Source organism: Mus caroli, unplaced genomic scaffold (genome assembly GCF_978045245.1).
Source record: "Mus caroli unplaced genomic scaffold, Mus_caroli_1 scaffold_2, whole genome shotgun sequence".
NCBI classification, from domain to species: Eukaryota; Metazoa; Chordata; class Mammalia; order Rodentia; family Muridae; genus Mus; species Mus caroli.
Genome location: NW_028227257.1, coordinates 153,503,893 through 153,517,295, shown reverse-complemented (window position 1 = coordinate 153,517,295; position 13,403 = coordinate 153,503,893). Strand labels below are relative to the sequence as shown.

General features: G+C 53.0%; 1 protein-coding gene across 6 annotated transcripts in view; it reads right to left on the bottom strand.

The window, feature by feature from the left end:
* The window catches only part of Brd3 (bromodomain containing 3), a 58,846-nt gene that overhangs the window by 12,663 nt on the left and 32,780 nt on the right, over positions 1 to 13,403 (bottom strand). For 4 of the 6 annotated variants that reach the window (XM_021181866.3, XM_021181859.3, XM_021181875.3 and 1 more), the window contains exons 2-6: positions 6,127 to 6,431; positions 5,088 to 5,225; positions 4,054 to 4,201; positions 3,142 to 3,356; positions 1,077 to 1,448 (exon numbers count right to left, since the gene is read on the bottom strand). In XM_021181866.3, coding sequence (XP_021037525.1) covers positions 1,077 to 1,448; positions 3,142 to 3,356; positions 4,054 to 4,201; positions 5,088 to 5,225; positions 6,127 to 6,336 — 1,083 coding nt within the window. In that variant the 5' untranslated portion in view covers positions 6,337 to 6,431. Of the gene's footprint in view, positions 1 to 1,076; positions 1,449 to 3,141; positions 3,357 to 4,053; positions 4,202 to 5,087; positions 5,226 to 6,126; positions 6,432 to 6,559; positions 7,111 to 8,192; positions 8,215 to 13,403 lie in introns of those variants that run through there. The other 2 variants (XM_029473376.2, XM_029473365.2) reach the window with 2 other exon arrangements.

The following is a 13,403-nucleotide window of genomic DNA, read 5'->3' as shown; positions in this document are numbered from 1 at the left end:
GGGCAACCAAACGGAATTATTCTGTCCCAGTACAGCCAAAACACTGGAGCCCCCAGCAAAGTTCCAGAACTCCACACAACTACACAGCAGTGGCCAGGCAGAGTAAACCAAGGCCTCCAGCAGCTCTGGGACAACGTGGTTCCTTCCCAGGGCCCTTTTCCTCACTCCAGCCCTGCTGGACAGACCCAGTTGCTTACTTCATTTTTTACTCAAACGAACACAGGCATAAACACTTTTTTAGGTGGCTAGGCCTACCTGTCCCCGATACTCACTACTATCTAGGACAAAAGGCTTCAACTGGGAGATTCTGCTTCAGGCACCATGATTCTTCAGCTGAAGCCACTGCCTTTGAAAGGATGCCTGGATGAAATAACCAACTACCTGGGAGTCAGCAGAGATTCCTTTAGGAAGAGCCAAGCCCAACTGTATTATCATCTCCCAGGGTCTTCTCACAAACTCAAGCCCACCTTTACACCCGCCAAGCCCTGACCTGGCTGAACACCACAAAAACCAGAAGACACAGACCCCAGGAAATGCCGGTGTGGGGATGGCACAGCTGAGCTTGTGGCCTCTGTTCTTTGTCCATCTCTCTATATATACTTCCCTATCTACGTGAAGGCCAAGATCAAAGATGGCCACTCTGCTGGCCACCAGACTCCCCATCTCTGCTGTGATGTGTACCTACACATCAGGGGTTCGAGACAGGGCCTCTCTATGTAGCCGTGAATGTCCTGGAACTTGTTTTGCACACCAGGCTGTAAATCTCAAACTTACAGAGATCTACCTGCTTCTGCATTAGTCTCTGAAGCAGACACCATTAAGAACCCCCTTCTGGTGATACGGAACTGGGGGACAGAAAGAACTAAACTACAGCTTTATGTTCCACCAGGATAAATGACAATGGAGGTGCAGACTCAGAAACTAACAGGTCCTGGTCCCCGAGGTCCAGTGTGGGTAGGGACAAGAGGCACCAGCAGAAGAGGACCATCAGGAGGTCACAGAGTGCAGCTCAGCCAAGCAGGGCTACCAGGGCCATAAGGAGCCGACTGACTCTGACATGGGCACAGCCCACTTACTTTGACCGTGCTGAGGTCCATGGGGTGCTTGATGATGTCATGGTAGTCATGCAGCTCCAGCGCCTCCGCGTCCACTGGCTTATAAAAGGGCCACGCATAGGCAGCATGCTTCTTGGACAGCATCTCCCGGAGGATGCTGTCACAGTGCCGCAGGTGCTCAGACAGTTTTCCCTTTTTACCCGCGTGCTGTGGGACCTCACCATCTTCCAGGTCCTTCTTGGGAGGTTTGATGGGGCGGCCCCCGCTCTCCCTTCGGGCCACTACCTTGGCTTGCTTAGGCTCTGAAAGTGGCGGGGGAGACTCACTCCGGCTGGCAGTGATGGCGGATGTTGTGGGTGTGGTTGTGTCTGCTTTCCGCTTCACGCCCTTTTTCTGTGACAACAAAGTACCAGTGAGCTCCAGCAACAAGGAATTGCACAGGGAGATGTGTCACACGACTGCTACACCTCCAGAGTGCAGACTGCCTGCCAGGTGCCAAGCTAGCGACCACATGCAGGGTCTTGTTTCCTTCTCAGCTGTCCCCACAGTACAGAAGACACTGAGGCTCAGAGGGGCCAGGCCCAGGGCCCAAGGTCACACAGCTGGCCGTGGTGAGGCTCGGACTCTCCCTGTCAGCCCTGAGGATTCAGCCAACCAGGTGGGTGAGCGTGCCACTGACCTGAGCAGCATGAGGAGCTACAGGGAATTCACCCAACATCTAAGAAACACCATAGACTGGTGCCAGGGACAAGAACTCCCTGCTTTAAAGGCCAAGAAGAAAGTGCCAGACCAGACCCTGAGCAGGTGCTTCAAGAACAGACACAAATCGAGCAGAAGGAAGGGAGGCAGGAGGAGCATTCCAGGCTAGATGGGTGGGGGCAGCCTGACCAGGAGACATGAAGCAGCCACAGCAGTTAGAAGCCAAGAGACTCCAAGGGCTATAGGCATAAACGGATCAGGACTCTATCTGGAAGGCACAGGCAGTGCAGAGGGCCCAGAAGGTGTCACAGCCTTCCACGGGTGCACGTGGAGCTGGCTGCTCATAGCTGACACACACAGAGTCTCTGCCAAGGGACCTGAGGGGGTAAGGGGTCTCTGCCACAGCCTGAAGAGCCCAAACAATAGGTATTGCCACTGAATTAGGACCAGGACTCGGTATATACTGAGACCTGCTCAGCGGGTTCCTCTGATTGCTTGGCCACAAAAACTCACAGGCCAGATGACAGCAACAGAACCTGCCATGGACAGCCCCCTAGTTACTTCCCCAGCCAAGCTGCCACCCTCAGGCTGACAGGGGCACAAGCTGGCCATCCAAAAACATTTGATGGACACCTACAGGATGGCAAGCACCAAGCACGAGCTGCATAGGACCTGGGGTGGGAGGGTAAACTCGATGTGGCAAACAGCCTGGCCAGGCGCCACCGGGAAGTGCAGGCAGTGAAGGCCACAGGGGGAGGGAAGGCAACGGAGGTGGCATTTTACCTTGGGAGAGCCATTTAACCCCTGAGCGCCCGTTTCCTCATCTGTAAGAGGGGGGACTACTGCCTGCCCCAGAGGGTCGCTGTGAGGATCAAATTGAAGAAGATAATACACATGAGTGCCTGCTGCGGGCCCTACTCAAAGTGGAGACTCAATAGGCCTGGCCAACCCCACACCTTACAGAGAGTCTCCACTCCACCTATGCCCAAGTAGGGCCTGGCCAGAGCAGGACAGTGTCCACTGTGGAAACGCCCAGCTAATGAGGGACAACTGTGCAGGCCCCTACGAATCCAGGCTAGTGTCACTGGCCATCACCCCCTTAGAGATGACCAGAGATATCTGACCCGTCTTGCTCTCACTATAGCCCACACCTTCTCCACCTTCCCCAACCAGGCCAAAGAAGCTGGGGTGCAAGTCCAGCTCGGCCAGCACCAGCCATGTGACCTCCACCCCTGAGCCTCGGTCTTCTTGTCTGTGTGGAAAACCTTTCCAAACAGCTGTACCTGGAGAGGCAGCAGAGCTCCCACCTGCCCCAGAAACTTTAGGGGGCTTGGACCCCCAAATGACTTCCTCACTAGATAGCCATGCAGGCCTCAGGGAAGCTCACCTTGACTACAGGCGGTGTGGGAGGGACCACAGGGACGATGGGTGTCGCAGGAGGAGGTGGTGCAGCGGGTGGGGGGACTGGAACTGACGTGACGTTTGCAGTGATGGTTGGTACAGGGGTGGCGGCAATGACGGGTGTCTGGGATACGGTGGGGGGCATGTTCTGGAAGGGGGTTGCTGGGGAGACCGAAGACACAGCTGCCACTTGTTGTGAACCTTCAAGGCAAGGACAGGGAGCTCAATTCAGTAGGCTCTGTATTTCCAGAAGCATCTAAGATCATGCCATCCAGCCACAGCACCACGGCCTTCTGGGATGGACCAAGACACCCTAGGCTAGAAGAGTCTCTCTACCTAGCCTTGGGGTAGGACTTGGCCCTGCTGCCTGGACAATGTTCACTGGGTTAACCAGCTCTGGGTCTACAGTTGACTAACTGACGACCCAGGATTCAGCCTTCCTCACACCTAGCTCCCTTTCAGCCACACCCTGCCCAGTCAGTGATTCTATCTGACACACCTCTAATCAATACCCATTCTCAGACATGGCTGGACTCCCAGATGGGCCCAGCGCACTACATAAGGATCACCTTGACTCTCCAGCCGAGAGAGCAACTACTCTAAACCAGGCAGCAAGCAAAGCCACGCCAATGCTAAGGTCAATAAAAATAGGTGTAAAATGTGGGGGGACAGATGGGACATGTGACAGCAGCTACAGAAATGTCCTCTCTGGCCCAGGCAGGCCACCTCTCTGACACAGCTAAGGATCCACCACCAGCCAAGCTCATATGACACCTGTCCTACCTGTCAGGCAACAGTAAAAACTTAAGAGGGATCAAAGGAGTCCCAGCAACCCCTCCACTCACAGCCTCAGCAGGGAATGCCTGTGCTCCCTCCCTCCCTTCCGGCCTTCTTTTACCTGCATTTTGGGCTCCTGCAGCTGGCTTCCGGCCTTTGCCCTTTGGAGCAGGGGGCAATAGTTCAACTTCCTCCTGAGGCATCTGGGCCACTTTCTGCAGAAAGATTTTCTCTAAGGCCTGGGCCATTAGCACTATATCATCTGTGGGCTGAAGACAGAGAACCCAGGTCACTCGCTGGGAAAGGAGTTGTGCACTTGCAAAAAACAACATTGTAGGTTATAGTTCAAGAGAGCACTAAATGTGTTAAGAGACTTGTCATGGAGGAAGGACAAGATTATTTTTCAATGTGGAAAATCTGAGAAGAATGCAAAGTATAAAAACAGTCTTTACGCCCGGCGTGGTGGCGCACGCCTTTAATCCCAGCACTCGGGAGGCAGAGGCAGGCGGATTTCTGAGTTCGAGGCCAGCTTGGTCTACAAAGTGAGTTCCAGGACAGCCAGGGCTATACAGAGAAACCCTGTCTCGAAAAACCAAAACAAAAAAACAACAACAAAACAGCCTTCACCCAGAAGAGAAAAGAAGTTTCCACAGCTCGACACCAATACCTTTCCTGCATTCACGAAGCTAAGAAACCAAATCCCCAATTCAGGTCACCTGTGACCCTGGCCATCCATTCCAACACTGACCACTCTGCAGAAGTCCCAAGTCACAGTGTTCTGTGTAACAGCTTGGGTGGCTGCCCACAGGTCACAGCCTACTTGACTGCCTCTCCTCCTGATGGCAGGCTGGACCCCTACATTTGCACTTTCAGGGTTCCTAAAGTTGGGGACCCAGGACAGAGCCTGTGAGCTGTCGGGGTCCTCTGGAAGCTGTCCAGTTTCCACTGACCTCCAGCAGACCATTAAAATGGCACAGGAACTCACTGGCCACAAGAATACCAGAGTTTACCTACTGTGAGCCTGAGAACCCTGGCAGAGGGCCTGGGCTCACAGGGCACCATAGTCATGCCATGGACCTGAGCCACCCACCCTCCCACCCCCGAGCTGAAATTGTTCCCTCAAGCAGCTTTGGAGCCCCACGACTTGTGTCTCACCTTATTATAAATATAACAGTTTGTAAACATGGTGTTGAAGTCCTGCATACACTCACTGGCACTCCAATAATAATTATTTTCTAGTCTCTTCTTGATAGTCCCCATGTCCATTGGGTTTTTTATTATTTTATGATAATCCTAGGAAAGAGATGTTCAGAAGTGTTACTCATATAGCCAATGTTATTCTCACACTTCCCAAGAACAGCAAAGTCCTCCCACAACAGGCCCCTCCCAGGGGCCTGAGAGCAGGAGGGCCATGTGGTCTGAGGAGACTCTTGACCAGTCCTCTTTGGCAAACTCTTGCCAAACCTGTCCCCACAGGTTTCTCTAGCTGGGGCAGAGCCTGAGCGGCCCCCAAGCAGAGAGAGCCAAACTCCCTCTGATTCTAAACCTACAGGTGTCCAGGGATCAAGGTGTATAGAAGCAAAGGTATAAAGTTCCTGTACAGGGCTTCTCATTACAGCTGTTCAGGTATGTCCTTTTGTATTCAGATAAATCTGAGTGTGCACTGAAGGGACCATCATCTGGAAGATGCTGAACACCAGGCATTTGACTGTAAGTAAGCACAGCAAGTGGCCAGAGGCAAAGACCCTAGTGCATGAAATAAAGACTTGAGTGGCCCTCTGCCCCAGGCCCCAACATCCTCCAGACCAGTGGTTCTCAATCTTCCTAATGCTGTGACCCTTTTAATACAGTGCCTCATATCGTGGTGACCCCTCCCCCTCCAACCATAAAATCATTTTCCTTGCTACCTCAAAGCTAAAATTTTGCTATTATGAACCATAGTGTAAATATCTGTATTTTCTGGTAACCCCTGTAAAAGGGTTGTTTGCCCCCACAAAAAAGGGTTGCAACCCACAGGCTGAGACCCGCTGCTCTAGCCCCTTCCTTGTATTCTTTCACCATGGAGGCTGTAGGTTCTCCCCATTTCTTGTACTAGGGGCAACCACCTTGCCAGGCCACTGGCTTCTGAGGCACGGGCAGCCCCTGCTCTATCTCAGTCACCACCTTTGGGCAGGAGTGGGCTAAGGGCACTCACAGGCAGGTTCAGCTTGATTGCATCCACAGGCTGGTAGAAAGGCCAGGCAAACTGATGTTTCCAGAGTGTCTTCACCACCACATTCTGCATGTACTGCAGTTGGTTAGTCTTTCGGCCGGGCTTGCTGGGGTTGGAGACCTCAGGTGGGGGAGGGTTCACAGGGCCCGGGACTGCCGGGATCCCCGTGGGGGCAGCCGCTGTAGTGGACATCCTCTGGCAGCTTAGTCACTTGCTGTCACAGCAGCAGCTCAAAGAGGCGCTCCTCGTGGAGGCTTGGCATCCCATTTCTGGGCCCAATCAGGCACCTGCAGGAGAAAGCAGAGAAGCTATCTATCACTTAGAGCCTCCGCCTGAGCAAGGACACAGCCTTCCCTACCACCTTGATGTGTAGCTGTGGCATTCCTCAGAGCCACCCTAGCCATGGCTCTTCTACCTGGGAAAAATGCAAGCATGAGTCACCAGCTCCCAGAAAACGGGGTGGGGAGAATACGGAAGACCAAGTCACTTTCAGCTCCCAGCCACCCTGAGTGACTGAGACTGGCTCAATTCTACCAGACCCTCAACTACTTGGCTGTGGCAATGTTTTGAACAATTCAGGGTTAGAGGACAACATGTATCCAACAGCTTAGCTAAGAGATGAGCAACAATTGAAGTTTGCAGACTTAAATGTAGCACAGAGTTGGGGCCCTGAGCGGGGCATGGCATAAGGTTCTAATGTAACCAGGAGAACCAGCTGGGGTTTGTGATGGTGGCTGGCTGTGACATGCCTGTCCCTCATCCAATCAGAATGGTGATAGAGGGTGAACCCAACCTGTGGTCCGCTTCTATATCCCACCTGTGTATTCAGTCCCTGAACGTGGTACATTCTGCCACGTCATAATCCCCTAGTCTAGATGTCAGAAATGCTGACCGCATACGAAGCTGTTCATGACAGTTCTGCAAATCCCTGAGAAGCCAGGACCATCAGAAACAAAAGGGTTATGTGCAATCTTGGTAGCATGCAGGGGGTCTCTGCTCCACAGAGGTCTGCTAGAGCTCTCCCAGCGCACCTCCACTGCATGGTGTCCCTGCTGCTCAGCACCAATGCCGGGGCACCACACAGCACAAACTCTACAATGAGGGTGTTGTAAAAGTAGAGGCAGCATGAAGTAAGATTACTGTGTACTTTGTGGGAAGGACACGCCGTCAGGGGGTACATTACTCCAACACACAAATCCTTTGCAGTCTGTGGGAAGTAGCAGAAACCCCCAAGTAAATGTGTGTGCTGTTGACATAGGCACAACCACAGCCTAAGACTCGTGGAGGAATGGCAAAGCCATACCCACTCCTTCAGAAAGGAATATGGAAGTCTTCTTCTCGTCCATGTGTGCAGAAAACGTCTCCCCTCAGATACTTAAGTCACTCTCTTACAGCAACTAAACCTATCTCCTCCACCCAGCGGTACACCATAAACCCTGCCTCCACGTTGAACTGTTTGCAACCACCCCACCTGCCTGTTCAACTGTAACAAACATGCTGACCTTCCAGGGTGCTACAGCTTCTCCCTCAAAGAGCCCAGCCCACCTGACTTCCAGCTATTTTCTTATCTCCCTGTCCTTTCTTCACTCCCTTGATGCCCTCAGTCAGATCTGTCCCTAGGACAGTTGCAAGAGCTTAGCAGCTATCCGCCAAGAAGGAAGCTGGCACTGTGTGTACACTATGGACCCACTTCCACTGGTGAAGGCTTAGCACGAGCTCCACACTGCATGTGGGGCCTTGTGCCTATCTGTGAGCCTGGTGTCTTCCAGACTCTCCTATGTGCTTCTGTTTATCACACAGCATTGGTTCAAAAGGACACCCAGAGGTGAGATGTCCAGTCTACTCCAGGACCAGCGGTTCTCGGATCACTTGAGGGATCCTTTAAAGTCTCACCACAAAGACTGTAAATGCTGCAATCTGAAGCTCTTTTGGAGAAGGCTGGGCACTAAACATGTGGTGTCATATACTCTCAGCAGGTTCCACTCCCTCCACCATAGCTCAGGGTACATCAGACATGTGTCAGCAGTCAAGCCACTCTTACTACCTACCCTGTATCCAGAAAGTGCTTCTGAGCATCTGGGGTGCCAGTTGTATCTGCTCTGAGACTCTCCAGGGATCCTCGGTACCCACAGTGTACCACTTCACAGGCCCTAGAATCACCACACCTAGCACACACAGCCCCAGGGGGAAAGCAGCCCTCCAACCAGTGCCAACAGCCATGAAACTATGTCCTCCCTCCCCTGGAAGACCAAAGGTTACCGGCATAAGCCCGGGTTGTCCACCCACCAGGATGTCAATTCTCCCTCCACACTTCTCACTGGGATTATCAGACTGTCAGGCCCTACACAAAGGAGGTAAGCCTGTTAAAATGGATCAAGTCACTTGTAGGTTAAAAACTCTCCTAACTCCACACTAACCAGCGGAGCCTGAGGTGACAGGGCCCTGGAACGTGTAGCTGCTGTAGCCCCATTAGCCTTCATTAGGCTCATGTGCTCTCAAGGCCTCCTTGGAACTTACTGAAACCTAAACAGCGTGAGGTTGCAGGGTGGATGTTGTAATTCATTCTTGCTACCTGAAAGCTTCATGGTGTGTCCTTTTATCTCCCATGGGGCTGTCAGCCTGGAGTTAAGCACTCGGGGCTCAGGCAGCACAAGCTGGCCATGGCCAGTGTAGAACTGGAAGCTGATGCTCTCATATAATTTATGAGATTCCTAGGAACAAAGGCTGGTCCTGCTACTGTGTAGGTCTGGGGAGCTGGGACATGAGAATGAATCTGACCTGGGGGACCCATCACACTGAAAGGGCTCTGAGGTTGCAGAAAGGCCTCCTCTGAGGAAGGCAGATGGTCACAGTCCTCTCCATACCCAGGTCCTGGAACCCACCTCCTGAAAATGCCCTAATGCCTGGGATAGAAACAAGCAGGGTGACAGGGTGTGGTTCAGGGACCGTGAGAGAGCCCAGATGCCTAGTTCCCAGGACCACCAGAGACAGAGGCTAAGAGATAAGATCCCAACCATTAGGGACCTAAGCTCCCTGGCATAGGTGGACATCTGACTCAGTCCCATCCCTAGGGACTAAGTCAGATGTCCATATACTCCCCTTCAGAGCACACTCAGTCTGGCATGCTTAGGCTGCAGGGTCTACTGTAAACCTGGCCTGACCTTCCCCCATCAATGCCTAGCAACCCTCAACCAACCAGACAGCAGAGCTGAGTGAACCAGACACCAGAACCTGAGAAGGAGAGTCATGGACTTCCTTGAAAGCCTAAGCAGCTTGCTTGCTCAAGCTCTCTCCCACTCTCCCCTCTCCTCAACCCCTCTCTCTGGATGTTTTTTTTTTTTTTTTCTCCCAAAACATGGCTTCTCTGTGTAGTCTACAACTGGCTCTGTAAGCCAGGCCGACCTCATACTCAGACTCTGCCTACCAAATACTGGGATTAAAGGTGTGGTAAAGGCCACCACCCCGAAGAGAAGCGGCCTTCTGACCCCCTGGTGGACCCAAGCTGCTCATCAGGGTGAAGGCTTGGGGAGCAGCCAAGGCTTCTAAAAAGTACAGCAGAGGCAGACAGACCATGAGGGGCCTGCTGCAGGCACAGTCCACACACACACCAGAGCACTCAAATATGTAGACTCCCAACAATACAAGAAGGAGCTTCAGTGGAACCCTAAAAGCCCAGTCTCTAAGGCTGGCAGGGAGGGGAGTCGTGGCAACTAGAAATGCCAGCCGGCCGACCATGTCTGGGGCCTTCTATCTCACGGATGGACATACCTCTGCAATGCTCGCAAGCATGTAGGTCAGAGGCATCCCTTCCTTCCTTTTTTGTTTTAGCTCAAGACAGTTTCACTCTACAGCTCAGGCTGGTCTGGAACTCACTAAGCTCAGGCTGGCTGATCCTGTCATCTACTTCTTGTTGGGTCACATGTTTTGACTGCTAAGCCAGTGGACACAGTACTCTATAGGGATGAGAGTCCCTCCTATGCAGATCCCTAGCCCCAGGCCTAAGGGAACACCCCAATCAAACATCACCTGTGGTTGGGAAAGGCCAACTGGTCAAGGGCCTGCTGCTAAGAGCTTTTGAATAAGGACAGTGATCTTGCAGAAGGAAGGTTGTGGTGCCCAGGGCCGACTTGTTTCATACAGAAGACCTCTGGATCCCCTCGCTTAGCCCTCCAGGCTCCATTCTGTAACTCAGGACGCAGGCTTGGGTTAAGGTGTGCTACTCAGGATTGAGCCCACAGGACTGAGCCTGCGCCGGGGACGAGTTTGCGGAAACCCTTACTGGAGAGGCGCGTGCTTCTTATCTGTTAGGAGGGGCTTGCACTGCACAGTCCATGAATCAGAGTGTCTGGAGCCTGATGGCATGATGCAAGAAGCAGAAGACAAACGGAGGTCTGGACAAATCAGTCTTCCCCACCAGCAACAGTGAGACCTAAGGACCACATCCTTCAAAAAGCTGAGGCAGGGAACAATGGCCTCAGGTAGGCTAGCTAGGACTGGAGCTAAAGAAGAATACCAAAGAGACTTTAGGGCATTTCTTTTTTTTTCTTTTTCTTTTTTTTTTTTTTCCTTTTCTTTTTTCGAGACAGGGTTTCTCTGTGTAGCCCTGGCTGTCCTGGCACTCACTTTGTAGACCAGGCTGGCCTCGAACTCAGAAATCCGCCTGCCTCTGCCTCCCGAGTGCTGGGATTAAAGGCGTGCGCCACCACACCCGGCCTTTAGGGCATTTCTAACCCACAAAAATCTCCCCTGAGCCCCACCTGCCTCCAGAAAAGGCATGAGGGGCTCCAGGGCACCTTAGGGTTGCTCTGTGGTTGAGGTACAGATAGATGGTCCTACGCATTTGGTGCCCATGGGTCTGGAAACCAGTCCTCTAGGTACCAGTCCAAAGAGGTGCACACACAGGATGGCAGAGCCTCACACAGTAAAGCAGCTAGCTGGTGGGGCATGGCATTGACCACCCAGCCCCACTGACAGCCAATGAATGCCAGACAGCTCTTCACTGCAGCAACCCCCCAGGGGCCACCCTCCTGCCTGCTGCTGATCCTGACAAAGCCGGGACACAGACGCTGCAAGCCTTCTAAGGCCTGGCCTTCAGAAGCTACAGAGTGTCACAACTACTTCAGCAGGCACGACAGAGATGGAGCCAGTAGCTCATGGGCAAAACAAGGGTTAAGCCCTCACTGAGGCCCACCTCCCTGCAGAGTCTGACTTCTCAAGGGCCCTGGAATCCCCTTACTTGGGCCTCCAGGACAGCACAAGACTCATCGACCATGGGCAAGACCTCAGGCAAGTGTGTGTGAAAGTCCATCTGAGGAGGTATTGGCCTCAAGAGGATGTGAAACCACCCAATGTGGAAACTGAGACAGACCACAGAGGCCCACAACAAATACCAGAGGAAACCTGTAGCAAGTCTCTATTGAGATTATGGAGAAACACCTGAATGCTGCAGGGGCCACCCAGAAAGTGTGGAGCCAATCCATACCTTACACTGAAGACAGCCTCCTCACCACACCAAGAAAAGGCAAGAAAGGCCTAAAGTCCACTCCCCATTCACTCTCCCTACAAACCCATGCAGGACAGAGGACAGGAAGGGAAGGCCTTAATCCTGCAGGTTTCCCAGTCTCACTGCATGGCTTCAGGCAGGCCACTCCCCAATCCCCAGGCTGAAGAATGAAAGCAGAAATCCAGCCTTTAAGTCCAAAGGACAAGTCAGCAAAGGTGAGAGGCCAAGGCTCAGGGGCCCTGGACAGACACGGAGGGCGTAGGAGGAACCTGCAATTTTATCACCATGAAAAACACCCAAAAAGCTCAATGTAACTTTAGAGCCTTCTCTTGTCAACCTACAAGCTGTGGGGCTCAGGTCTCCCCACTCTCCTCACGCCAAGCAAGCACTACTGGACAGAAGGGACATGAGGGCCAGCACCTACTACATACAACCCAGCTTCAGGCTTGACAAAGGTCAGCTCCACAGCTACTCACGCAAGCACACAGTACCTTTCCCTATGCTAACCCTGGGCCAGACCAGCCCCTGGGCAGTTGCCAGACTCTGGAAACATATTTGCCTGGGAAGCCTTTCTTGGGACCCAGGGAAGAAGCCTCTACTCTGGGCTTCAAGGCAAGCTGTGAGGGCTATCCCCCTGGGAAGGGAAGGCTGCTCTGGTCAGGTGTGTGGGAGTCAGGAAGGAGCAGGGCCATTCCACCTCCCAGAGACTCCAGAAGGTCTAAGTGGTGGAGAGGCAGGGGCCATGGTCAGGGACTTACAGCTGGGGACATCTGAGCTCTGCAAAAAGTGGCCCCGGGGCATGTTCAGGGAGGAAGCAGCACAGACAGGGTTGACATGGCTGCATGGGTCATCAGAATAGAAAGAAAGCAATATGGGGTATGCCCACATCTTAATAGGGGACTCAAAAGAGTAGGGCCTTAGCCAGCCCACATGCTGCTCCACCAGCCTCAAAATGCCTTAAAGAGGATTTCTCACTCAGGAGACAGAGGCAGAGGCAGGAGGCCAGCCTGGACTACATAGAAAGTTCCAAGACAGCTAGGGCTCTGTATAGTCAGTCTCCATCGCTACCCACAAAAAGAGGCTGTTTTTTTGTGATAAGCAAGAGCCATACTTAAGCTCACCATATCTCCATGCCTAGTCTTCTCATTCCCCTGGAGTCAACACAGAGCTGGGGAACCCTATATTGAAGGGTCCCTCCTTACACCGGGTGTCTGAGTCCCTGGAACCCTAGTAGTCCAAGTTTAGCCCCAGGTCCTTGCTGCTCTGCTCGTCCCAATACATTGGTGGGCATCCCATGAACTCCACCCCTAAGGTAGGCAAGGAGCCACTCAGATGTGGACAACAGAGACCTATTGTGGCCCAGGCAGGAGGAGCCAGAGCTAGGCTCCAACAGAACCATCTACCTAGATTCACCACTGTCCCCATGAATGCTCCACAATGCTGCAGGCTGCTGCCTCCACACTGCCATACCTACCAGCTAAGTGTCCTGGGAAGGGCCACCCTAGTGTTGGCCCTCCAAGCCTGGGGAAACAGATCTGTTAAGGCTGGGCCAGCTTCCGTGACAGACAGAGCCAACTGTTCATTACAGTGAGGCCTGGAGAAGAACATGGTTTGGAGTCTCAAGGCAGACAGGGGCCTAAATGGGGCCTCCCCGGCCACTGTGGACTCTCCTGAGTGGCACTGCCTGACCTTCACTGCTAGGGAGCCCTAGCCAGCACCCCAAGCTCACCCTGGTCATATCACACCTGCTTCTAAC